The sequence below is a fragment of the Drosophila subpulchrella genome, chromosome 3R, assembly GCF_014743375.2.
Source record: "Drosophila subpulchrella strain 33 F10 #4 breed RU33 chromosome 3R, RU_Dsub_v1.1 Primary Assembly, whole genome shotgun sequence".
Taxonomy (NCBI): Eukaryota; Metazoa; Arthropoda; class Insecta; order Diptera; family Drosophilidae; genus Drosophila; species Drosophila subpulchrella.
The window spans coordinates 2,228,169-2,254,095 of NC_050609.1; the positions used below are offsets into that span (position 1 = coordinate 2,228,169).

Sequence of the window (25,927 nt, forward strand, 5' to 3'; positions counted from 1 at the left end):
TGCGGAAAGTGAAGCAAATAAATTGGATTTTCCTGGGAGTGGAAAAGTTGCTTAGTTAGTGAGATTCTCCATTCGGGGCATAAATTAGTCGGCCGACTCATTTACTTTTGTCTATTTTATGTGGCCGCATGGGGGAGCAATCAAAGGGAATGTGTTTTCAGCCAAAGTGCTTGGGTATACACGCTCGAATTTGGAGACTCATCCAGCTATGTTCCGCACTGTACCATGCTCACTTCAGCCTTTAATTCAGTTAGCGGAAGTGCCGCGGGCACTCCAGCTTTTAATTTGGCCTTTGTTGCCGGCAGCCCGGCAATTTCTTTATGCTGCAACTCTTTTATCGCACTCACCTTCTGTTTTTTTTTGTTTTTGGCGACTTTGTAGCGCGTACTTCCGCTTAATTAAAACCATGGTTCTTGTCCATTTCAGCCCCCTTGAAAACCCCCTCCTCGAGGAAGCCAGGAAAACTCAAAGAAACTCTCGGTTTAAGTTGCCGAATAAATGAAACTTCCTTTATTTGTAGCACACAAAACGTTTAACTTGAGGATCGTATATTGGTATAGTATATGCATATGCCTTAATGCGTACATTAGGTTTTTGGTAGGCAAAGGTTTCGTTTATTGCATTAAACATTTAAGGTATTCATGACACAGATATATCTCAGAATAATCTTTTCGAGTCTAGAGAGTACAACATTAACACTTTACTAGTTACGAGTTTGTTTAGCACTGGGTAATGTTTTATTTGCGTTTAGCAACAATTAGGTTTCTGCTTAGTCGGTAACAACCAGATATCAATATTCATGCGGAAGTTAAAAGGTACAACTCTCAAGTGCCAGTGATATCCTAGCTAGACTATATATATACACAACTCGTCGCCATTTGGCCATCTTAGGTTAGAATGTAGGTCGGAGCAGGCTTTCCCTGATGTCTATGTACAATTCTCAATGGTTGGCTTACGGAGGCAGTTGCTCAAAGCAAGACCAAATCCGCAGGCGGAGCGGTTGCATCCTGTCCATCCTGCTTCCTTTCATGTCAAAGGATTGCATCGGTTGCCAGTTAAGCTGCCATTTCAGCTTTTATGTGACTGAGGTCTACACTAAGGAAAAGGATTTAAACAGGTTCTGAAATAAACCATCTTTAACCAAGAACAACATTTATTAAAACTCTGTATTTAAATATGAACATTCTAAATCGTAGAGATTTTTAAGTAAGAGTAATGAGTAAAGAGAACAATATCTGCTGATATTTCATTTATCCATACTTAAGATGACTTGCTTCGCAAAAAAGGAATTCTCTATACATTAAGAATATTATTAGTTGTTAACTTTGTTCTGTTATAAACAGTCTTTGAAATAAATCATTTTGATTTTATTAAATTTAACTCGTCATATAAGTATTAAATAACAGGAATAATAAAAATCTTCATGAAATATATTATTTTTCTTATTTCGTGGGAATGATAATTTATTAAATTTATATTTAACTAGTTCTGAAACAAACGGAGTTTTCAGTCGCCTTTAAATCTGTATTTATGCATATTTGAAACGTATTCATAAAAATACTGAATAAGATCATTAAAGATGTTAAATGTCATTTGCTTGAATAAATTTCTTTCATTGAATCCCTTATAAATGGCAAACTTTTTCTGCAACTAGCAGTCTGCCCTAATCTCATTTGTATTTTTCCTCAGTGCATCCTAACTACCAAGTTCTACACCCGGGCATCGCTGTACTCGATGCGAACCACGCGTCTTGGCCGCTGCCCTGGAAAGGGAATCGCCCCCAATCCCGATCCCGATCCCGTTCCCCGCAGCGCCAACAACTCCCGTGGCTACAACTGCGTCCGCTTGGCCACGCCCCCTCCGCCAACGCCTCCACCGACCAAGGAGGAGGTGGCAGATCCCTCGGTGGTGGCCTCCACATAGGAGTAGCAGGCCGTCTCCATCACCAGCGGATGGCAAATCTCGTAGACGGGCACCTTCAGACTCGTCTTGCGTAACCCGCCCAAGCTGCTCTGTGAGCTCGAGCTGGGCCCAAACGATCGTCACCTGGGATCGTTGCTCATCTCGGAGTGGTGGAGTTCACTCTCATCCCCAAAGCTGTGGGCCGCCGCACTGGGCGTGATGCTGGGCGTCCTGGCGCGGATGCGGATGGCCGACATGTCGGATCCACGGCGGGAACTCTTCAGCGAGACAGACTGCCGTGAGCAGAAGCAACGGCAAATGATCCGCTTGAAGGCGAATCGAAAGTCCTTGGAGAACAAAGCGTAGATCATCGGATTCACGGCCGAGTTGCAGTAGCCCAGCCAGAAGAGCACCGAGAAGAGCAGCGGATCCACGCAGTCCTGGCAGAATGGCCGGATGATGTACATGGTGAAGAAGGGGCACCAGCAGAAGATGAACATGCCAACAATAATGGCCAATGTCTTGGCCGCCTTCGTCTCCATGCGAAAGCGCTTCACCTGGGCCTTGATGTTCCGCCTGCCCATCTTCTTGTTGGCCGGACGCAAGTGTCCCGATCCCCCAGCCTCGCTGGTGTTGCTCTGCCGCCTGGCCAGCTCCGGCAGACCCTTGCCCACTTGCAGGTAGCAGGAGCTTGCTCCTCCATGCTGCTGCTGCTGCCGGTAGAGCTGGGATTCCGTGGACTCCCGACCATTTGCTCCATTGTAGTGGACGGCAAAGAGGGCGTTACCCGATGGCCGCCGCTCGTGACCCCCATCCCCGTGCCCGGCCAGCTCGTTGATGTTCTCGTTGGAGGGATAGGACACAGAGATCTTGATCTTATCATGGTGATGCAGCCGTCGAGTGGCGTATTTGGATAGCCTCTCGGGTGAGGGGGTGCCCAGGGTGGTGGTGGTGCTCTGGGTGCTCCCGTTGCTGTGCATGGAGTCCTGCTGGTTGGATCCCCTTCCTCGATGGATTCGGAGTGTCAAACGCTGCTCCTCGAAGCGCGAACCGATGCCCTTGGAACCTGGTGAAATGGGGAAAGGAAAGGGGTAGACAGAGAACATCAGTAAAAAAGGGTATTACATGTCGGCGGTGTTGTATGTTGCTTGTTTTCTCGCCCCCCTCTCTCTACTGCCTCTCTGCTTTCCTTCTCTCCCCTTGAATATCGCTCATACGCCCTGCTGCACGCAGGTCCTCGGAATTCGTTGCCTACTTCACGGCTCTGGAAGCCCTGGAAAAGAGCCAGCTCGCCAGCTTGCCATCCTGCCTGCACTTTAGCAAATTAAACGCGTAATTATGCAAATGTTGCGCCATAAACGCGACAAGCACTCGACGTTGTCGTAGTCCTCGTTTCGGTGTTTTCCCCCCCATCTTCATCAAGAAGTGTTGTCGCCTTTAAGCCGCCTTCAAAGCGAACTTTATTTCATTAACACAACCATTTGCATAATCCTCGCCTTCTCTCTCGCTCATCCTGCCCATATGTCGGTTGGCTTCGCTACGTTTTGCATTTATTACTCATACGCACGTTTAACTGCTGAATACATTTTCATTACTCGACCCGCGACGAGTAATGAATAATCGGCGCAATAATGCAATATTTTACTCGAGCCATTAGTGGCACTGTTGCTTCTCCGCCAGCCACATTAATAGCTGGCTTATTGTCAAAGAAACGTCTCGGTGGCTTTAAGTCTGCCCTCGAGTTTATGGACTGCCCACTTGGATGGGCAGCAGACCATGTGGCTCACGGGCAGCCAACTTGTATAAGTGGGAGTGGCCAAGAAGGACCCATTCAATTGGATTGCCATCAAGAGGGGGTCTCGAAATCTATAACAATTGTGAGGCCGACTGGTCAGAGTTTTATGTCATCCCTAGGTATTATTAAGTTGCTAACTGTTAAGAAAAGGTATTACTACTTATTTTTGTGTAAGAATAGCTCAGAATAGCTCGGAAAATAATTCACTTTTATTAATAACCTACCTAAGATCTCGATAAATAAATGGATTTGTTAGCAATAGGGTGAGAAAAGGTATTTAAATGCCTCCGAAAGTGTATAAAAATGAAGAGAATTTTTACCCATAGTTTAAATCAAGATAGATATACATTTTTCTAGCGGTAGGAAGAGAAAGAGAGTATTGTATATATATTGTCTCAAAGAAATATATTTCATCTAAAAAGTGTTATTTATAGAAACTTTATTTTTCCCAACTTCTTTTTAAGCTACCAATACCCATCGAGAGAGTGTTAGATCGTCGGCTTAGTGGACAACGTTTGCGGTGTTTGTTTAATGTCACGGAATGTTGACCTCCTGTCAATACCTGTGTTAGTTACTCGGTGGTATTTGCCAATTTCTGTCTTCTGGGTCGGCACTTGTTTTTATCTTTTGTTCTTACTCTGATTGGATTTCGTTTTTCATTATGTTCGTTTTTAACTTTTATTGAAAATGCAGCCGACTTACACAGCTGCCGATACACACATACATATACATTCAATATATATCTGGATTAACTAATGCGTGTGAGTTTTTCCTCAGCGCCTAACACATGTACACAAATAACGTAACTGAAAACAATGGGCTGCTTACGTCTAACAGGTGTATCTCATGGTGATCCGTATCTGTATCTCATATGGTAAGTATAGTAATGTATAGTAATATATATATATATATATAGTTTAACATAGCCTTAGGTCTACGTAAATACATGAAAATTATTGCCATACAGTTACAACGTCGTTCAATGCGAATACTGACAGTTTTGAGAAGTGGGATACGTCGGCGTCTGGCGGTGCTTACAAAAGTATCAAAAAAGCGAAATGCATTGTATCGAGCCCCCTCCCCGTTTCTTAGAGGACGCGTCCCTTGCAGAATCCTCCACGACGGATCCTTCGTCCCGATCCCGAGGTCGAGCACTCCGCCTCCTGTGGCAGCGAGGAGCTGCGCTGCAGAGGACTCTGCTCGTAGTTGCCGATTAGTCAGCTAAAGTCCACTCCATCGCCTTCGTCCGAACAGCCGGATATGGTCTTGTGGAAAGTGGCCGGGGCCATCAAAGCTCGAGCAGCTATCATCTGGAAGTTCTCCGAGGCCCGGAAGCCACTTCTGGTGCAAACGCATCGGCACACTATCCGCTTGAAGGCGATCCGAAACTCGTTGGAGAACAGGGCATAGATCATCGGATTGATGGCCGAGTTGCAGTAGCCCAGCCAGAAGAGCACCGAGAAGACCGTGGGCTGGATGCAGTTCTCGCAGAAGGCCCGTATTAGATACATGGTGAAGAAGGGCAGCCAGCAGACTATGAAGCCACCCACGATGATGGCCAGCGTCTTGGCCGCCTTGGTCTCCATGCGGAAGCGCTTCACCTGGAACTTGGCACTCCGCTTTCCCGCCCGCTTTTTGGCCGAAAGCGAGGTGGTAGAGAGTCCTGTCTCCAGGTCGCCAGACGGAGCAGCTGCATCCAGATTGAAGGTGGTCTCGCCAATGTCGAAGAGGCTGGTCTTGAAGGAGGCACGTCGTCCGTTGGCGCTGCTGATGACCGCAAAGTGAGGTGAAGGAGGCGGCGGCTGGTGGCTGGCGTCCAGGACATTTTCGGAGGACGGGAAGGACACCTTGATGGCCACCTTCTCGTGCCGCTGGCGACAGACGCGCATCGAGGTGGCTCGCTTGGGGATGCCTCCCTGCAGGTGATCCTCGCCCGAGGTGGCTCCTGCTCCAACCCCTCCACCACCCCCATTGCTATTCACACTCAGCGTCGAGGACATCGAGTGCACCGAGAGGGGAGTCCTCTGGGGCGTGGAACAGGGTCGTCCTCGGTGGATGCGCAGTATCAGCTGGGACTCATCCACCCGATTGTTGCCCGACTCGCGGGGACTGCCTGCAATTAGTGAGTGGGAGCAATTGGGCGGAGTTTGCTTCGCGGTGACCTCTCATGGAATAATTTCGGTGGACTGGTGGTCTGGTGGCTTTGTGGTTTCTTTGGATTGTGTGTGTTTGGTGTGTGGTGTCCGGATGTGGATGGATTACATGTATGTTGGACATTCAGCTTGTACTGTACATGGACATGTGGTTAAATGTTCAAGGTGATTGAGTTAGATACATTCGCATAAGTAGATGCAAGATACATTTCCCCTTGAGTAAGGTAAAAACTTTGTTGACTGACACTTCACAGAGAGCGGTTAACTAACTACAAACTGGTTACATTGAGATAGTTTGAATGGTGGAATAAACTTACGAGTAATTGAATAAGTTTAATAAAATGCTGCTCTACTTTTGTAAATACAAACATATTATTTATAGAGAGAGAAAAGGGGCTCATTCCATTATAAAAATCGAGTACAAGAAAAACTTACAAATTTTGTTGTTTTTTTCGGTTGACTAAAACTAGGTCCAGGCATTTTTATTTTTTTTTTGGGGTTCTTCGGTTTTATGGATATTGATCACATCGTTATTTATAAATGCAAAATATGTTCGGGAACTAATTGTTATAAACAAGTTTGTTAATTTATTTGTGTTTGTTTGTAATGTCTGTTGTAGCCTTTTCGTTCGAGTTTTTTCGACCGCTGGGCATGGTTTTATTGGCCCAATTGTATTTATTATTCTATGTGGAATAGATAAAAGGGGCTCGGGTTAATGGATGACTGGAAATGGAATTGAAATGCCAAATGTACTCAATGAAAATATTAACGACAATGGCCGCCTCGATGAGAAATAATACTTTAATGGATTGCTCCAATCGATTTTAGCCACCTTTTCCAGAATTGGCTTAAGTAATTAACCGAAACGGACGAGTTCATTATTTATTGGTTATCGTGGCATGGCAGACAGCTATCATTTCCGAGTTGTGAACTGAATAAATATTGCCAACGACACAGATGTGTATCCATTTTGAGTAAACACAGTTTCACTCGGAGTTATCTTAATTTAAAGCGAAGCATGCCGCATTTTCATTTGCATAAACCATATTAAACCTATTGAGAACAAATATGGTTCGCCTATGAGTAAACGAATGTGGGCGAATGGAAAATGTGTACAAACAAAAAGCCCCACATATGCAGGATACAGTAAATAAAAAAGGATACACTATTGATTTTTTTACCCTATTCCCCCATCCAAACCAATAAACAAAAAAAACACGAAAGTTAAACAAACAATTTGTATACAAATATATAACGAAAAAATATCCTAATGTAAATATGCAAAGATATGAAGGCACAATCCCGGCGAAAGCCTTATTCTTTTCCCTCTGTCCAGGACCTCGGGATGTTTTGCTTCCTGCGGCGTTGTTGATTTAAATAAATGTATAACTTTTGCTTTTCACTTAGGATAATCCGTGCACATAATGCACATTGAAATGCTTGTTCGGATTTCACATTTGCCATTTTCCATTTGCCATTTTCCATTCCACTGAGAACGCTGTTTGCTGTCCATTAATTCGGCATTTTCAATTCACCCGCCACATATTTGTGGGCGCTTTGTGTGGCTTTTAATTGCATAGCATTTAATAATAATAAAACAGCAGTTTGGCATTCGTCTGAATGTCGCGGGGTAATTAGCCGGAATTGATTTGTCCGCCGCCAGTTGTTAAACGCTTGCGGACTTGCATGTGCGTTGTTGTCGCCAGCTCTTGACCTTTGAACGTTGGCCTGGTCGGGACAGGAGACAAGTGGCTGCAAGTCAAGGCTCAGTAGGATGAGGACTCAACTCAAGACCGCCTGCCAGAGGCAGCTCGCACGCAAGTTGCTCGGATTTTTGCCGTTTTGTTCCGTTCTGCTCTTGACACAGGGCCAGGGTCACACTTCTGAAATTTCTAAAGCCTAACAATAACAGTGGCCCCCTCCCGGTGGTCGGCGCCATGAACCTCGGCCAGTTTTGAACTTGAAACTTGATTACCTTCAAAAGCCACTAAAAAGGCGCGTGGGATGGCTGGTAGACCTATGTATGTATGATCCGCCAAAAAATAAAGAAAACCCGGGCAAAAAGCATCAGAACCACCCGCATTGTGTCACGGAGCGATTTCAACTTTTTGCACGCACAGGCAAGTGGCCCATATATATGGCCGGTGTTCAAAATAATAATATGAGACAAAATAATGGAGTGTTCAAAATAACCAGGATGCAAAATAATACGAGTATCACAGGAAAAGTGATGAAAAATATTCATTTAAATTTAAATTGTAAAAAAAAGTTTAGTTTTTGCACAATCTGTTAGTTAACCGAAAAATCCATATGTCTGGATATTATTTCAAGTTTAAATAGTTTCTACAGGTATAAAAATGATTATTAATATACAAAAAATGTAACATTTTCTAAATACTACCAGCGTTACTATGGTAGTACTTTCAGGTATTTAAAGAAATTTAAAGATGGATTTTCTTGTAAGCAAAAAAACGAACATCTACATTGAGAATATGTCATTTTTCTCTGCTCATCAAATGAAAAATTGATTAAAAAGATAAATTTTTAAAATAATACTGTGAGTTAGAAATATTAAATAAATAAAAATATACAGAGCTTATTAAATAAATAACAAAGTACTAAACATAATAATATAAGCAATACACTTAAAAAGGAATTATACAAAATTTTAATCTCGGCTATTCAGTTTCTTGGACACTATTATTTTGAACTCCGCTGTGCCTTTGGAAAACTATAACGAGCTGCCCCGTGTGTGGGTGTGTTGGTAAACAGTTCTCTTTGGTTGTCTGCGAGTGTGTGTGTGTGTGCGAGGAGACAAAGGATATTTCAAGGCTGCTACACACTGATTCTCGCCTGTGTGGGTGAGAGAGTGGGCGGTTGGGTGTCTGTTTGTGTGAGCTGCTGGCAAATCTGAGCTTTGTGCTCGAAATGGCGCCAACTAACGACACGACAGTAGAAAAACAATAACAACTGCTGGCCCCCAAATGCCCTGGTACTTCCCATTTCCCACTTTCCACTCTCCGTTTTCCCCCCACCACAAATCGACTTAACTTAACTCCAATATGGCGGCAGTCGGTGCCCCAACGTATGCAATCACTTTTAAAATGCAATTTTCGTAGCATACATCCCAGAGTCAGCAGGATTTGTGGGGCTCATATATTAGCAGGAACATCGATTTCCACTGACACACTGGAATAGCCTGGCTATTGATTTTCCGGCCGAAGTCAGTCGGTCAGTGGGTTGCCATAGTTACTGCAGATTATTATATAGGATATAGGATATAGTATATATCCCAGAAGTGTGCTTAATGAGCTGATCACGCGGAAGAAAGTGCGCTGTGGCCCTGGCCGAGTAATGTGCCACACATACGAGTATTAAAATAAACATTCAATGCCTGTTTAATGTGGGCTCCAGCGACTTCAAACGGAATCTCTTCCCGGGGATTATCGCCAGCACAACAGGCCCTCTGGAGGTCTCACTCTCCAATCAGGCCTAAAATGACAAAAGCTAAGAAAATATAAATTCGTACAGATAGCAAACAGAACAGAACAGGGAAGTCGTATTCCTTTTTTTGTCTTAGTCGCTGGATCGCTTTCATGTCTGTCATTTTCTGACTAAATCCAGCTCTCATTTAATCCCGGCCTCCTTTTTATCTAAGCGGATTTGTTTGATGTGCTCCCTCAGCGTTCATCGATTTTTCGCTTTTGCCCATGCCGACGGAATATAATGCTAATTATGATGCGTGACTTCTCCTTTGAGCTTGTGATTGATATAATGCTGTGATAATTTAAAATGAACTGGGACATGTGCGGGATTTTGATTCCGGGTCTTAGGGGATGAATGAAATCTTTTCAAGGACGATTGGTAGTTCTAAAATTGGAAAATCCAATTGGGAACGATTCGGGTTCATGACAGGTTATTCACATTTTTAATTTGGAGCGTTTGTTAATCACACGCCTCTATATGTTTACTTAGATGGGTACACTAAAACGCTAATTAATATTTATGAGTTTGGACTTTTCTGTGCTAAGTTAAATTGACATTAATAAAATCATTTTAAGGGGATTTAAATTACAAGGACTTTAATTTAATTCGTATTTTACAGAGTTGTTTTAAGTGGGATTTTATTTTCACTCTGCTGGCTTTTATAAAAATCCGAGCACTATTTTCAGTTGGTTGTAAAGGGTTAACTTTGTAATGCCTGGGCTTTCACTAAGTGTATATGGATATATGTATATATATAGATTTACTCATTTCCAGGTTATTTATCATGTTTTTTTTGATGTGCAAAACACAAAAACAAAATGCCGACAATATTGTATGTATACATGTGTGGATGTGTGCCAGTAGTTATTTATGAATGTAAATTTAGTTGTCTATTTTTTGTTTCAATGCCGCCATCGTTTCGATTTATACAGTTCCTCGTGTTTGCTGAGCACCAAGTTGTTATTTACTTCTCCGACAATTTATGCTTTTTTTCGGGGGGAGGGCAAGGTCGAGTAGTAGTGGATGGTTTCGTGGGGGTGTCTGGAATGCTGGGTGTAAGTCTGTACACTTTTCGATCGGCAAGGTAACCAAAACAAAACGGGACAAACGGGACGTCACACTATTGACTACACGTTGAGAGATTTGAAACTGTTTAGCAATCGATATTAAAGCTTGAATAAAATGAACTAGCTACGTGATTACGTTACTTATTTGGTAAATCGAACAAATATTTATATATATATATATAGAGAGAGAGAGATGAGTATCAAAACCAAAATGTTAGCTACGCACACGTTAGGACAAATTGTGACAAGGTGACAAGGATCAAACAAATCGTGTCCAAATGAGCTGGTGGTTGTGGTTGTTTTGGCCAGTTAGCTACGTATTCAACTTACCCTTGGTGGTCTTGAAGCCCTGATTGATGGCTCGGGTGGTTCTCACGGCGGCCCGATAGATGCGCCAGTAAAAGAAGAGCATCACGAACATGGGTATGTAGAAGGAGCCCAGGGCGGAGTACAGGACATAGCCCCGATCGTTGGTTAGCTCGCACTTCCACGGGCAGCTGCCGGAAATGGTCTGGGGTCTGTTCTGCGGCGGTGAGTTCAGCAGATCGAGGTCCATTTCCGTTTCCGTCGTCGTCGTCCTGATGGTTGTACTACTGCTCGTACTGGTCGAGCCCATGGCCGCAATCCGTATCTCCGCGGATCCATCGATGGGAGCGAAGTCGGGATCGTAGGGATTGTACGCGTTGCCATTGCCCACATGCGGCGGAGGCGCCGAGGCCTCGTCCTGTTCCTTAATGCTATCTAACCCTAGTTGACCATCCTCCGAGCTTGACATCGTGGTGGTATAGTAAAGCGTATGGTTTCCCTTTGGATAGGTCGGCTGTATGACCGCCTGGAATGGAGATGCGAGATGGGAGATATGGGATCATGAGATGACACTTGATATTCGGAGGACCCCATTAAAATTCCAACCTCGTCCTGGCACCCTCTTCACTCGGCGCGCTAAGAAGCCAATAAAAATGCAACTTAAAGCGGGTTATATTGCCAGAGATATTCGCCGACGTGTTGCGCATAAATATTACTCGTGCCAAAAGGTGGCGTTAACAAAAAGCCAACAACAGCCCGGCGAAATAAATGCCGCCAGCAGGATGTGAGAACATGTTTGGCCATGTGGCCCACTCCACGGCTTTCTGCAGTCGAGCCTGTGGAGCGACGTAATAATAATCGATGCCAACAGGCTCGACTCGCTAACCGGGTTTCGATATGTCGGCAGGCTGAATGCCATCCATTCAAACGTGGCCCATTCAACTGCACTCAGCCGCTGCAGTTCTGAATCGAATTGAATCGAATTGAATTGAGTCGAGTGGAATGCGCAGGGATGAGTGTCCTTCGAAGGATACATTTTCGTGTGCTGCTCGGACGAAGCCATCATGTCATCGCCACCTTGGGGCGATCGATGTCAGCCTGGGCAAACATAACTAGTGGCGTTGGCTAAAAGGCACACCAAAAAAAAAATGTTAGAACAAAAAAAGTAAAGAATTAACTTTACTCGAAAGGAAACGTTCTTGAAATAAAGACAAAATATTCTTAGCTTTTATTTTTCACTGAAGCAATCTTTAAACGTACGTAAAAGTAGTCTAATATTTGTGTTTCTAAGCAAAAGAAGTTTTGAGTTGAGAAGTTTCTTTTCACTGGTTCTAGAATAAACGTTCTTTAAGTCAAGAGAAAAATTTTCTAAAATTTGTTTTTTACTATAAGTTTATTTCGAGCTTGAAAATTGATCTTGGCTCACTTTTGAGATCGAGAGAACTTTCTTGTGCATTTTTTTGAGAACTGTTTTGGGTACTGATTTGCGAACGGTTTCGAGTACTGTTTTTTCCTGTGTGAAGGGCCATTAACTGTCGTTGGGCCAAAAGCTAGATCTGATTACCCACTGGCAGGGGTGCCCATAAATTGTACTCTCGGCTTGTTGGCATCGTTGTTGCGGCGTGTGTAACACATCATTATCAGTGCCATTGCGTAAGAATAATGCGAAAGACGGCAGCTGAAGAGAGGGTGGCGAAATTAGAAAAGGCACACCGCCCTTTCCCGAAAAAGGGACGAAACTCGTGTCTTGTTTTACGGTAATCTTGGCACAAATGAGCCGGATTGCAGTCTTTGGCACGAGCCAGTGTCGTTGCCATTGTCGTTGTGGTTGAGCAACCACTGCTGCCAGCCCCAAAATGGTGTCAATGACAAAATGGCACTCAGTTTTGGAGCTCCGAAAAGCAACTTTCGGCTGTCGCCTGGCTTTTTTGTTCTTTATGGGGCTTGAGCGTGCTAAAAACAGTTTACCGACTTTCAATTTTGTCGGCCCCTTTTTGGCTTCAGCACTTGGCAGAGACAAACCGCGCTTCCCTTCGTTAATTTATCGCATCGGGTCACTTGTGGGTCAGTTGCTGCCCGAACTCACCTTTTGATCCTTCCAGCCGACTAGCGGCGGAAAGCAAATAAAAAATGATAGTACCCAAATGCCGGCGATTAAGGACTTGGCCTTCTTCGTGGACATGATGCTTGGGTAGGTGACGGGTCGCGTGACCGCCACATAGCGGTCTAGGGATATGGCACACAGATTCAGGATCGATGCCGTGCACATCCAGACATCGACGGCCAGCCAAATGCGGCACCAGAGATCGCCGAAAATCCAAACCTGAAGGAAAGAATGAAACCATTTTAGGTAGGAAAAAGCTTTAGTACTAAGAATTCAACTTTGGAATGTTTTAGAAAAATACATTTAGTCGACTCCATCTTTACAAATAAATAGTAAAATAATTTAATACTTAATTTTAAATTAAAAAAACTGAATTCAATCAAATTGGCGGTATTAATTCATGAATAAATAAGTTACGTCTCATTTTTAAGCAAACAAAATGCATAATATATCTTTTAAATAAATATAGGCATTTCTTTAAAGCGGTTATTACAATTTATCATTTTAATAAACTTGAGCATGTACTGATTTAAAAATGGATGACTGCAAAGTGAGAAATTTTATTAATTTAAAACTCAGTGGTAATTGAATTTTTAAAAATTCACTTAATTGCCTTAAACTCTTTTTAAATATTCAGTTAAATGCACAGGGCTATAACTCACCTTGAAGACCTCCCAGGTGGCCGAAAAGGGTAGCACCGCCAGACCCACCAAAAGGTCGGCCACGGCCAGGTTAACGATAAAGAAGTTCGTCACGCTGCGCAACTTATTCGAACAGAAGACGGCGGCAATCACAAGGCAGTTGCCACCGATGACCAGAACGTTGATAAACTCGAGTACGGCCAGGGAGATCAGATTGGCTGGTTCCGTCCATTTCACAGATTTGATGAGATCGTCGCACTCTGTCTCATTCATGGCGGTACTTTTGAGATGGGTGTGTATCTGTGTTCACCACCTGCAATGGACAGAAAGGAGGGCTCTTAGCGAAAAACATTTGACTTTCTATTTGCCTAATTGCTGCCACAGCCTGGCCTTCCGTGCCTAATTAATTTATAAAAAGGCTGGTCTAAAAATAGGCAGGAAATGAATGAAGTGGTCGTTAAAAGAGGAAAACCCAAGCAAAATAAAAATGTGCGGGGGAGTCAGATATGACCAAAGGCATTACTCTATTTTTGGGGCACAATGCAAAAGGTGAAGACAGCTTAATAATAATTGAAAACTGCAGTTTTCTATAAATGGGCTCTAAATAGAAAATGAAACTATTTAATGGCTGATTACCCATAAATATTTATTAAACTAAAGCTACTTTTCAGTTAGCCTTTAATGAGTAAAAAGGCTCGCTACAAAGAGGAATCGCCTCGAACCATATATACAAAAATAGGGCAATTAGAGGTAGAATGAACAAAAGGAAAGGAAGGATGTGCTGGGTGGACCGAAAAATTATGGAGGATATACCACAACGCCATGGGCGTATTTGCTTAATTGTTTTGTAAGACAACATAAGCCCCACCTTTAAGTCTTATCCGCTGCTGACCTGCCCGAATAATGGAAAATTAAATACTTGCGGGTACATAATACCGCCATAATGTGCGTTGGGAATTTCTGAATGGACGAGGGAGAAGCCATACATTTATTGCTCACTTGGTATTCAGCTGCAGTTGCACATTGCAATTTAATTGCCGTAATTAATTGCGGTCGTTTATAATGTGTGTCTGGTTGTGTGTGGCTGTGTTTCTCGGGTAAAATCTATCAATGAATTGGCATGCGAATCGGCAGTGACAGCAAATTTTCATTATTGAGGGACTGAATAAAGAGATGTTCATTCAAATGGCTGATATGGCCGAACATAATAACCGATAAACTACTAAATCAGCTAAACAAGCAATCAACTGGCACAAAGCGAGCTCATATTCGCGCACGATTTGGGTGCTAATCAATATTTGAAATTATTTTTGACTTTAATTGCTCGGCACGCACCCAAAATTTGGGGAAATAGCGAGAGCCACCAAATCCACATCCCCTGAGTCGATTTTTTGGGGGTAATTGCTGGGTATGAAGTATTCACAGCACGCAACAAATCGATTAAAATATACTTCTACTCCAAGACTAAGAATCCCGGCTACAAGTTGTGTGAACTTTTGGCAAGTTGCCCCCACGGGCCAGTTGGCAATGTGCTTAAGAACACCTGTTTTTGGTCAGTTTAATATTTCCTAAGGTGCTTTTAATAACAAGGAAAGGGAGATCCCAGGGAGAAAAAGGCACAAGTGCCCATAACAAAAGTCGAGAGCCATGGGAACCTGTTCGCCCCAAAGTTGCCAATCAACCAAACAATATCATATCGATTTGTAAATTACAAGCGGCAAATCATTGCTTACGGGTTAAGTTCAAGGTAATACAGGTTGTTACGAGGGCAACCTTTATGGAGCGACCTGGGGTTAATCAAAGTATGCCCAACATTTGGCAGTAGCCAACGGATATTTCGCAATAATGCCAATCGGGGGGCCAGAAGTGCGTGTGCGAGGCCCGCATAAATTACTCGCATGACAAACAAAATGCAAAGGCCAAAGTGAAGCTTGGCGAAAATTGTTGCCAGTTGTAAAGTTTAAAAGCATTTTTGCCCGGGGCCGTGGCAGGAAAGCCTTCCCTTCCCCGCCCACCCGAAACTCGAAGCAAGTTGATGGCATTTTCTTGGCGCACAAAATTTGCATGCCGAAATTTGCTTTGTGGCAGCTAATAAGGAGAAATGCCCAAATTGAGTTGCACGCCGAAATTCGCCAACATTAAATTGCCGAGCGTAATAAATAATTGGCATTTAAACCGAGTTGCAAAAGCTTTTTCGCCCACGCAACACACGCGGAGTAGACGCATTCCCTTTTGGCTAATACCCTTGGAAAATGAGTGGATGTGAAAATTGAATAACAAACAGCAGCAGGTTGGTAATTTAAACTTTTGACGAGATGGTTGATTTATAAAATATGTCATTGAAAACAAGATCTTTTGTAATTTAACACAAAATCTACATATATATATTTAATGAATATCATAAGCATCCGCTTGCCAATACAACACTGCCATTTTGTTCCATTACACATACGATGACATAAAGAGCAAATTTGTAAGTAAGTAGGAGCTCAGGGGTGGCGCTTTGAAGGAAACTTAATTTAATTACCGCAGCATTAAAAAGTTATCAGAGTTCCTTAGACGAAATTTTAATGTCAAAAGGCGTAAAAAAGTTGTGAATACATTTTCCGTGAATCATAAATAACTATTAAGAAACAAATTACTGTTACACATTCATTTTTTACGAGTGACTCACTTTAAAGCCCACAATAAATCATACTGAAAACTTTTTTTCTGTATTAGCTACACAATTTGGCATTTGCAAAGTATTTACAAATCGTAATCGTAATCGTACATATGAATATTTACTTTTCCATTAAGTCTAAATTCCGTATGTATCAAAATTGTTTTTCCCTTATTGACTAAGCTTTAATAAAAGTCAGTGCATTTCTTAACAAGCAATATTTTATGTATATTGACTGAAAAACAATAGAGACAGTTTTGCTGACAGTTCTTGTGCATACAAATTAAGCATAAAATTCCATTATCGCAAAATAAATATTAAATTACACTCACAATGAACCGGAATGGAGGTGAAGTTTTATGAAAGCCCTGCACTTTTCCCCGAAAAGGGATGGAAAACCCGAATGCAATTTGTGTGGCACAGCTAGAGAGGAAATTAAAAGCACGAGCACAGAAAGTGAAACCACAGGAGAAATTGCACCAAATCAGATTTCTGAAAAGTTAGAAGGAAAATAAATTGTAAAGTGCCAGGGGCATTGCAACAAGTTGATTAGGATAAAGCCGAATGGCAATTCCAGGATCTGATTTTACCCACCCTTATTCCGAGAATTATATTTGAATAGATATTCGTAGAACTTTCTGTTGGTTAATTGGCAACGACTAAATTATTGTGAAATATGATAAATTAAATTTTGAATTTAATTACTTTTCGCCTGAATTGGACAAAACAACAAGTGCATCAGCATGAGGGACCCCTTTCGAAAAATTAAAAAACTTTTACTGACAATGCCGCAACATTTGTGGCGTAAAATCAAGTTGCCACCAATTAGCCGGACGCGTAGCTTCGGTCGCTAAATGAGTTGAATTAAAACGCGAAATTTGCAACAATTTCCAATGGCCACATAACCGGAAAGCGAGCCATTACACACAGCCGCAAAGGCTTTTACCCCCACACAGATAAAACAATTTTGCGGCTTGCTGATTTCTGCCAACTGCAATTGCCCGACGACAGTTCCCAGCAAAAAACTTTTAATTTAATTCTGATAATTGCGCGCGAATGGCTCCCAAAACATAGAGGATTCTGGTGAAGCACCAGTCCCCACTTTTAGATCAAATAAAGCCAGCCAGGCCTGAACTTAAACATTCGAAACTATCCTGGGTGGGGGCAGGAAAAATTCACTCTGCACTCATAAAAAACACAATGCTAAATTCAAGTACAAGCAGTCTTGATTTGAGAACGATTTCATGCCTAACATTTTAAAAACGTTGGATTGAGAACAGTTTGCTCTCTAAAAATTCCCAACGTTTTATTCTCGAAGTTCTTAGTATATTATGCGCAACAAATATACTAAGTTTAAGACTAACTCATACTTGATGGTTGATTCTAATATTTAAACGATATCGTGTATTTTCTGTCTTGGCAAATCGTATTTGAAAGCCGTACTTTGTTTTCAAGATAAGGTTTTTCTATGCTTGTCGAAGTTTTGATACTGCAATTGTTTAACTCAAGGAAATACTTGCTTTTTTCTGAGTGTAGGCTCTGAAAATCCCTCAGTATGCGAATACGTAGTTGAAAATCAAATGCAAATGACAGGCCAAAGCCTCTCGATGTGTTCGCTGGCTTTGTCCCTAAGCCGAGATTTGTGAACTGCTCCAGTGATATCTGGAGTGGTCTTGTCGAGAAGCTGTCTCTGGCCCTCTGCTGATGGTGTTTTCAGAAACAGAAAGCTGATTTATTATGAAAATTACTTGAAGTAATTAAAATTTAATTAATGGCTCGCCTGGGCGGATAATGTTAAGTAGTTGGGTCCCATTAGCAGATCTCCATGCGTTTTCCACTTTTCCCGCCGTTTTACGAGGGAACGCTTGTGTGTGTGGGGATACACAGCTTTACGATTATCTGGCGGAGACACATAAAAGTGTCCCGTCTTTGGGATATATATATTCATTGGATTTATTGCCGCTCATTTGGCGAATGGTAACTGCAGCAGCGGCAGCTAGGCAAACAGGCATCTACAAGATAATCAATGTCGAGCGCACACACATCATCGTGTCATAGTTGATTGCAACATTCACGTGGACACGGGTGTGTGGGCGGGGGCGTCGTAAGGGGGGGGTGTGGCAGGATGGGAAAGACAAATTCACCAGAGCCGTTGGCGAAATGTGCAACTGACAGCTGCTGCAGCAACAACATACAGCTATGGCCACACAACTAGGACGTGCCTACAACTGTCAACTGTTTCCCTCTATGGAACTTACATACCCGAGTAGTACATACTCCTACTCCTTCCCCCGATGAGGAGCTATGGGGGCGTGGCAGGACGTGCGTGCCACTTTGCCACAAAGGCAAACGGAGCAACGGCGCAACGGAAATAATAACAGGAAATGTTGCCAACTAAATTTTTAACGCATAGCACAAGTTCTAGAACCAGCTTGACTAATTGTGCGCGACATGCATTTCATTCCTTACAAGTCCTTAGGGTAAATAGAGTCGCAAGCAAATTGTTTGATTGATTGCTGTTTGTGTAAGTTGTCAGAGAAATCAAGATACAAGGAGGAAAGCAAGTTCTGGCCTCGAAAGTGAAACGTTCATGGGGTCTAAAAATAGAACTTGTGCTTCTCCATGGTTTCTAAAAATGTAGTTTAATTGGAACTCACTTGACTATCTTCTATTTCATTTTAAATAGTTTTTTCATAAAACAAATTTATGTAAATATTACTATCTAAGCTCTTCCTAAAATTTAATGGTTCTAAAATCCAACCAAAAAGTATGCTGTGTTTAATGGACTCTTAACGTTAAGAAGAATTGGTCCGTAACAACTTAGAAATTTAATAATAAATTAAATTATATTTTAAGTCAAGTGGAACTAGGTTCAATTCTTATGAGTAGTACTCGGATATTTTAATATATTTTTTAAAGGATAAAAATAGATATATTGAGAGAACTCTAATAATAGTTTTATAAAAAATGTAGAACCCATAAGATTTATTTTTTTTTTTTAATTATTTTTATTATTTTTTTTTTCTTGGATTTTCCTTTGCCAGAAGAAGGTGCGTTTATAATTTATATCCCTTTTTTCTATGGCTTTCTCAAAAATCTTTTATGAAAAAATAAGTAAGTTTAGTTTAGAGTTGATTTGTTAAAGGAAAACCTTTTTTACACAGCCACGTTGTGAAAGGAAATTAAAGTACTTTGCGTTATCTTAATTTACCAATAGCTATTGGATACTTTAAAAGGCTTTAACTCTTAATCCTTTCATTGACGAGCACAAGCTCCACAAGCAATTTAAAGCAGAACTAGAGGGGAATCGCATTTAGAGGCAGCTTTCTTGATGGCCAAAAATAGATGCCTTCCGATTTAGCCCCCTCTGGAGTTCGTTTACTCACCAATATCAGCAGTTTGTTGGGTAGTTGTAACCATGAATTACAGCTCGCTGGGTGCTGTTGCTTTATGGCCATGTTGTTGATGTGGCTGCCGTTGTTGAAGCTGCGGTTGTGAATGGCAACCGGTGGCCAAAGCGGCTGATGATGGCGGTACCGATACCGAGTCCGATACCAAGTTCGCTCCCGTGGATTCCCGTGCGTCTCGTGGGCCCCGGCACCCGCAGGGTGTCTCCATCCAGAACCACCTTGTTCCGGGGTTTGGGAGGGGTCACTATGTCAATATGTGCCCCTAATAGTCCTCAAATCGTGGGGTGCAATATCGTATGTTGACACTATTGTTTGCACGACCCGCGGTTTACATATCAAACATGTGTGCAACAACCAACACTCTGATGTCAATTATTTGCGAGTCCTGCTGAATATTCCACATGAATTGCAAGAAATGGCTGCAATAAAAAGTATACAAGCATTTTTTATCAGTCACACGGCGTATACGCAATTTATCGTTCAACAAGTCAACACAACGAATTTGTTGGCAGCTTGTCAGTTCGTTAGTGTGAGCTTAGGAAGTTATCAAGAGCAATTTCGAACTATGACTTCATGTACTGGATTTTCTGCCAAAATGTCACGTTTCTAGAGTTTAAATCAGCAGTTAGTTTAAATCGCTTGCGGGCAGGGGATCTTACTGGTTTTTGTGCAGAGTTCTGAAAGCCACTTAGATGACAATCAATAAATCCAATCGGTTTCCTTGGGCATCCAGCAGAGACTGACAAAAGCTATCAGAATTTACTAATTGCCTGGCAGGAAACTTTTGCCAGTGACTGTGAAGAAGCCGAACAACTTTTCAGTGCTTGAATTCCACTGAAAAGTTATGCGCAAATAAATAAACAAGTAAGTTGCTCAACAAAAACTGACAAGTAACTCAATTTTGATTGAGTGGGCCTTTGCAACTTCTGCTGCATTATCAACTTTGGTAATCTTTAAAGCATTGCCTTCTAGATAATACTACCTCGCCCTGATTAATTTGTCCATTTCGCAGAATTTGCATTCCACTTTCACGCCCTGAATTTATTCCATTTCTCCCATTTCACACGCTGTCAGCTTGACAGGGGAATTTCCAGATGGCCTTTTCTTCTTCGCTCTTGGTTCCGAAAATTAAATGTCAAACTGCGTTGCCACAACTGTGAAAAGATGAGAAATTGCATTTTCACAGGTAATTTGCATTTGCTGCCTTCTTTTACCTTACTTTTCCCTTCCAAATGCCCGTCCACGAACGAAATCGGAGCGGGAAAATAACAAAACAAGAATAAAATCGATAGGTAATCAATGTTTAATAACTTCAGCGTGTCCCTTGACCATAGTGTCTCAACCGAAACTGAGCCAAACTCAGCCCAATTGAACCGGCAGGACATTGTAAACACTGAATAAGTCATGGGTACGACCGAGTTGTAGAGGTCCCGGTGCCCTCGCGCATATTTAATGGGGGTATTTTAATAAGACCACGTTCCCCGAAAATATCCCAAATCATTCTGGTGAAGCAATTGGATACGGATATATAGGGCCGAATGCGTCATTTAAATTTTCGGCGCGTTTTCGGCCAAGAAGGTCAAATCATTGTCAGGGCCTGGCCAAAGTCCTTCGGCAGAAGTCCGCTAATAACCATAATTTGTCTTTAATGACACTCAGCATTCGCTTCTATTCATTTGGCACTGGGTGTGCCATCCAGAGTGGACACCTATTAATAAATATATTCATATTGGCCTTATGGCCGTCCGGCACGTGAACATTGATTCACTTTAAAGCAACTCCTCATCCCGGCCGAAAGCCGTGGGATTAAATGGCGAAAATATATGCAAATTTAACAGGCTCTTTGTGCGCCATTATGGCATTATTCACTATGAGCCCGTCATGCACTGATCTCATTTATGCTCGTGTTCGCTAAATTAAATCAACTCACCGGCTTTGAGTTGAAAATGTGCACCCTGCCATGTCATGTGCAGGCACTTTTATCCTTTTATCCTTATATCCTTATATGCTTATCCCGGAAAACGACGAGTGACTTCTGAGGAATTAGGGGTAAAACTGTGCGTTGCATGCACAATTCACTGGCCTGGCAAACTAATTAGTTGCCTGCCGAATACGTCTAAAAAAGACCCAGTGGCCCCAAAGCAAATACACACGAAAGGGTTAATTTAATGCTTGTGGGTTAAGGTTTAAGTGAAGGGGATTACCGGAAAGAAACAACAGAATCTCATTAACTTAAGCAAACACAAAGGATTCCAATGAATTTCAAAGCCGTAGTTTCAGAACCGTCTATTCCCCGAATAAATCACATAAACACTCATTAAATATGAATTTAATATGGCCAGACCTTAGTATTAGCATAGCAAGGAAGGTATCAAGTGGTTCCGATTGTTCAGCTCGATAATGATGCCCTAGATGGTCGTAAAAAAAAACAGATAGAGCATAAAGAGCAGTGGCAACCAGGAACCACATCCACATCCACATACGTCATCGACGGGGCGCTATGTTGCCAACTGCGACAAGGCGAAATCACTCGACTGCAAAGAGATTGAGATTCAGGGCCACTTAAGTGTCATTACATTTGCCTTCGCCTCGCGTTTGCTTTTGGTTCGCATTCATTTGTGAACGTGTTTGTTTGTTTTTGCCCCATTGTAGCCATTCATTGTTCCCGTGTTAAGGTGAAAGTGGGCAAAACAACAGCCAACATCTGGGCTGGGGGGTATACTCAGCTCACCCCACTTGTTTACTTTATGCAAAGTTTGTATTTGCTAAATAGGATTATTGTTAATAGAGCGGGAGTGTTTTATTCATACGCACTTATTTTGGACTTCCAAAAATAATGAATCAGTTTCGGGCAACGAAGATACCTTTAGGGGAGTTTGAATTATTATTATAAGGTTACCTAGGGGAAAAAAGAAACCTTATTTTGAACTCTTAGTTAGGAATTTCAGTTCACTTTCTGGATTTAAATCCATGGTGACACTAACTATTTTATATGTAAATACTTCGTAATTAGGAAAACAGTTTCTAATTATTTTAGGGCGGGGTCTGATTTTCTAATATATACAATACAAAAATTAATACAAAACTAATTATTATATTTCTTGACCTATTAAATTTTGTATGCTCTATATTATGTACAAATTTAAATACATTTATTTTTTTATGAGATTTTTAAAACAAATTCTTTTTATTATTGTCTCTGTACAAATGATTTTATATTTCCTAATCGTTTCAAAGGGAATATTTTAAAGATTTTAGTAACCAAGGGATAGTTTAAAATGCTGCACATTCGTGAGTAAGTAGTTAATGGCTTTCATGCTTATTGCCGTCCCAAATGTACACAAACCCACTCACATGTACAGCTCGTCTGACAAAAGGTTTTATGTGCCATGCACAACGAAATATAAAAATTCACACTAAGCCAAACCCTTCTTCCCCCATACCATTCTATCCCCGACTTTACCATCCCAAAAAACACACATGTCAGACGTTGTCTTGTCTTTGCCTTTACATAGAAAATTGACTGTGAAAACGCTTTGGGCACTTTGGTCCTCTGTTTGCACACACTCTCGCTGGAATCGTCCTGCCATATAGCTATATAGCTATACTATATAGTGCAGGACCATATACATATATACCATACATATAAGGGGGCTCACAACTTTTCCTTTTATGCCGGCTTCCCACTGTCTATGTCGTATTATGTTCGTCGCTCGTTTCTAAACATTTGTATTTTCGTTTCGCGCAGCTTTGCTTTTTATGTGCGAAATAATTTGTGTTTGGATTTTATGCTGTCATAAAAGAATTCTCATGGCAAGGCCCGAGCCCAGTTGCTGTAAAAAACGGTTGAAAAAATCGCATGAATGGTCTTGCAAGCCCGAAGATTTCCACATTTGGCCACGCTTCATCAATTAACTAATGAATGCCAACGTACTGAATGCATGAACAGCTGCAGGAGTCCATTGATTGGGATTGGCATTGACTTTTGTCAACACGCACGTAATGCCAAACACAAAAGCCAAATGTTTCCCCGTAGCCAAGTTGCAAATTAGATTAATTACATAGCCACACACCCAGGAAACCAATTGGGTTTTCAATTCATTCGATTCGAATCGAGATTGTGGAGCGGGGTTAAAGTTCGGGGATGACTAATCGAGCAGCGAACAATCGGATTCTGGATGAGCAGATAATATCATCTGGCTGTGACATCGAACAGATAGCTAGCTGCCAAACTATGAGTTGTTGCCATTTCGGGCTGCCAATCAAGATGACAAAACAATTGAAATCAAATCCATAAATTGCTTTTCCGAGCAAACACAGAAATATATTTTATTTTGCATCCGATGCAATCGCAAATGCCACTTTATCTATAGTATTTCTGGCTGGGCGTTGGAAAGCCAAACATGGCACGTTTCTCGGTTGGGAATTGGACTGACTGGCTTATGGAGGTGTGCAATTAATTCAAAAGTGTCTGGCGAAGAAAGTTGCAGTCATTAATTAGCATTTCCATAGACACTCGGTTGAGTTCTTGTGCTTGTGAAAGTTCTTTGCGGATCGGTCCTCAGTTCATTTGGCACGTTTCGACTAAAAAGTTAAAAAGGAAAAGGCATGAGAAAGAGGACCCTAGGACCAAGTATCTGCGAGTAAAGCTCATTTCCGCTTTATATTTAAACACTTGGGGGCTAAAATGTTTGCTCTACTATTGCCACGCAGTGCAAAATCATCATAAAAGGCAGGGAATGAAAAAATAAATAGCCCAGGCCCCAGAGAGTGGCCTCTCCGGTCGATGGACCATGGAACTCGAAGCTCGAAACTGGGAGGTGGGAAACGCTTAGCAAGTGGATTTTTAAATTAGTTTGTCGACTCGACGACGTCGACCTCCTCCAATTTTTGCAGATAAAGGCCAAGTCCTGAGACTTCCCAGGAACGACGTCCTTTTCGGCAAATGGACTTGGCCGACTCCTTCTTGCTTATTTAAATGAATTAGGTGATTTTTCAAGAGCTAAGCCCGCCACAAGCAGTGAACTCATTTCCGTTCCAGTTCCTCTTGGCCGTTGGCCATTGGCCATTGGCTCTTCATGCTTCATTTGGCCCCCACTTTGTGGCTGCATTGCAATGAGCTGTTAATTTGCAGGCCACTGCGTGTCAATCAAAACTTTTTACGAGATCTGGCCCGGCGAAATTTGATTCCCTGCCACCTTTTGAGGCAGCAGAAAACACAATCATCTCCCAAAGAAGCCAAAAACTCTGGGGGCTTCGCATCATTAAAAGTGCTCGCTGAGTGTTAAATACATTAAGCAGATACTTTCCATTCAAGATACTTTTCATTCTTCTTTTTTTTTTTTGGCAGATTCCCGTCCCACACGCCGCATACGCAATATCGTGTGCTTGCCTTTGTTTTCTTGTCGCCTGTCTGCTCTTACATGAGCCGAATTGCGAATTGCGCATACGACGCGTGTGCCAAGCAGCAGGTCGCAAGGTGGGAAACTCGCAATAAAGCTGCAAAGTGGCACGAAAAGGGGATCACAAACAAAAGCAAAAAAAAAAAGTGCGAGTGGCGAATTGAAAGTGAAAGGGTTCCTCCTGCCCTTTTGCCCCCCCGTTTTATTGCGGGGTTATTGTTATTTAATGCCAAGTTTAATGCCAACACACACAGCGTGGCAGCGAACACCTAAAACAATTTCATGCCCGCCCCATTAATATATTTCAACTGGTTTGGTTTGTTTTATATCCAAGTACGTGTGGGCTTTCCCCCTGCATTTTTCCACCCCTCCCCAACCCCTTTTGTTGTAAAGTTTAACCCTCGGCCCGAGTGGCAAGTCATTTGCTCCGCTGGTTGCACAATTCTATGCTGACGCTCTTTTGTGTTCGACGGGGCTAAAGAATCTCAGGTTTCGGTGGCTTATGCACGTAGGTTGCCATTGTTGTTTTTAGCTGGACAAGGAGGCAATTTGAATGCCTTCACAGAGGGCTGCACATAACGCAGAATTATGTTTGGGCCAGCTTGGTTGCCACTAGGAGTTCGCTTCTCCCAGTTCCCAGTTAGTTGGCTCAAGGGACATTGTTCAAAACGTAATGTCAGCTCGGAGAATAGTAATATAACAGAAGTTCATTCAAAATTAAAGTATAGTTAGTCCATCCATGAAATAAAATACAATTTTTGTAGCAAATAAATCTAACATAACTCACTTTAAATTGGTGTAGTTTCCAAGTCAACCCAAGAAATTAAGTAACATTTCTAGATATTTGTTTTCGAAAACTCAGCAGTAACATTTAATAGTTCAATACATTATCTACATTTCAAAGATGTATGTAAATCATTGTATAATATTTCACATAATTTAAATCATACTCTCACAAAGAAAGTTTGGAATTCTAAGGTATAAAATACTTTTCAAATA

General features: G+C 41.9%; 1 protein-coding gene across 2 annotated transcripts in view; it reads right to left on the reverse strand.

Moving 5' to 3' along the window:
- Window positions 1-481: 481 nt before the first annotated feature.
- LOC119551026 (octopamine receptor Oamb) overlaps window positions 482-25,927 on the reverse strand; it is a 28,249-nt gene continuing 2,803 nt past the window's right edge. Inside the window, exons 3-7 of one of the 2 annotated variants that reach the window (XM_037860090.1) lie at window positions 19,503-19,945; window positions 13,476-13,767; window positions 12,796-13,032; window positions 10,734-11,235; window positions 482-2,968 (exon numbers count right to left, since the gene is read on the reverse strand). In XM_037860090.1, the coding sequence (XP_037716018.1) occupies window positions 2,043-2,968; window positions 10,734-11,235; window positions 12,796-13,032; window positions 13,476-13,727 (1,917 nt within the window). In that variant the 5' untranslated portion in view covers window positions 13,728-13,767; window positions 19,503-19,945 and the 3' untranslated portion in view covers window positions 482-2,042. Of the gene's footprint in view, window positions 2,969-2,995; window positions 5,811-10,733; window positions 11,236-12,795; window positions 13,033-13,475; window positions 13,768-19,502; window positions 19,946-25,927 lie in introns of those variants that run through there. The other variant, XM_037860100.1, reaches the window with a different exon arrangement.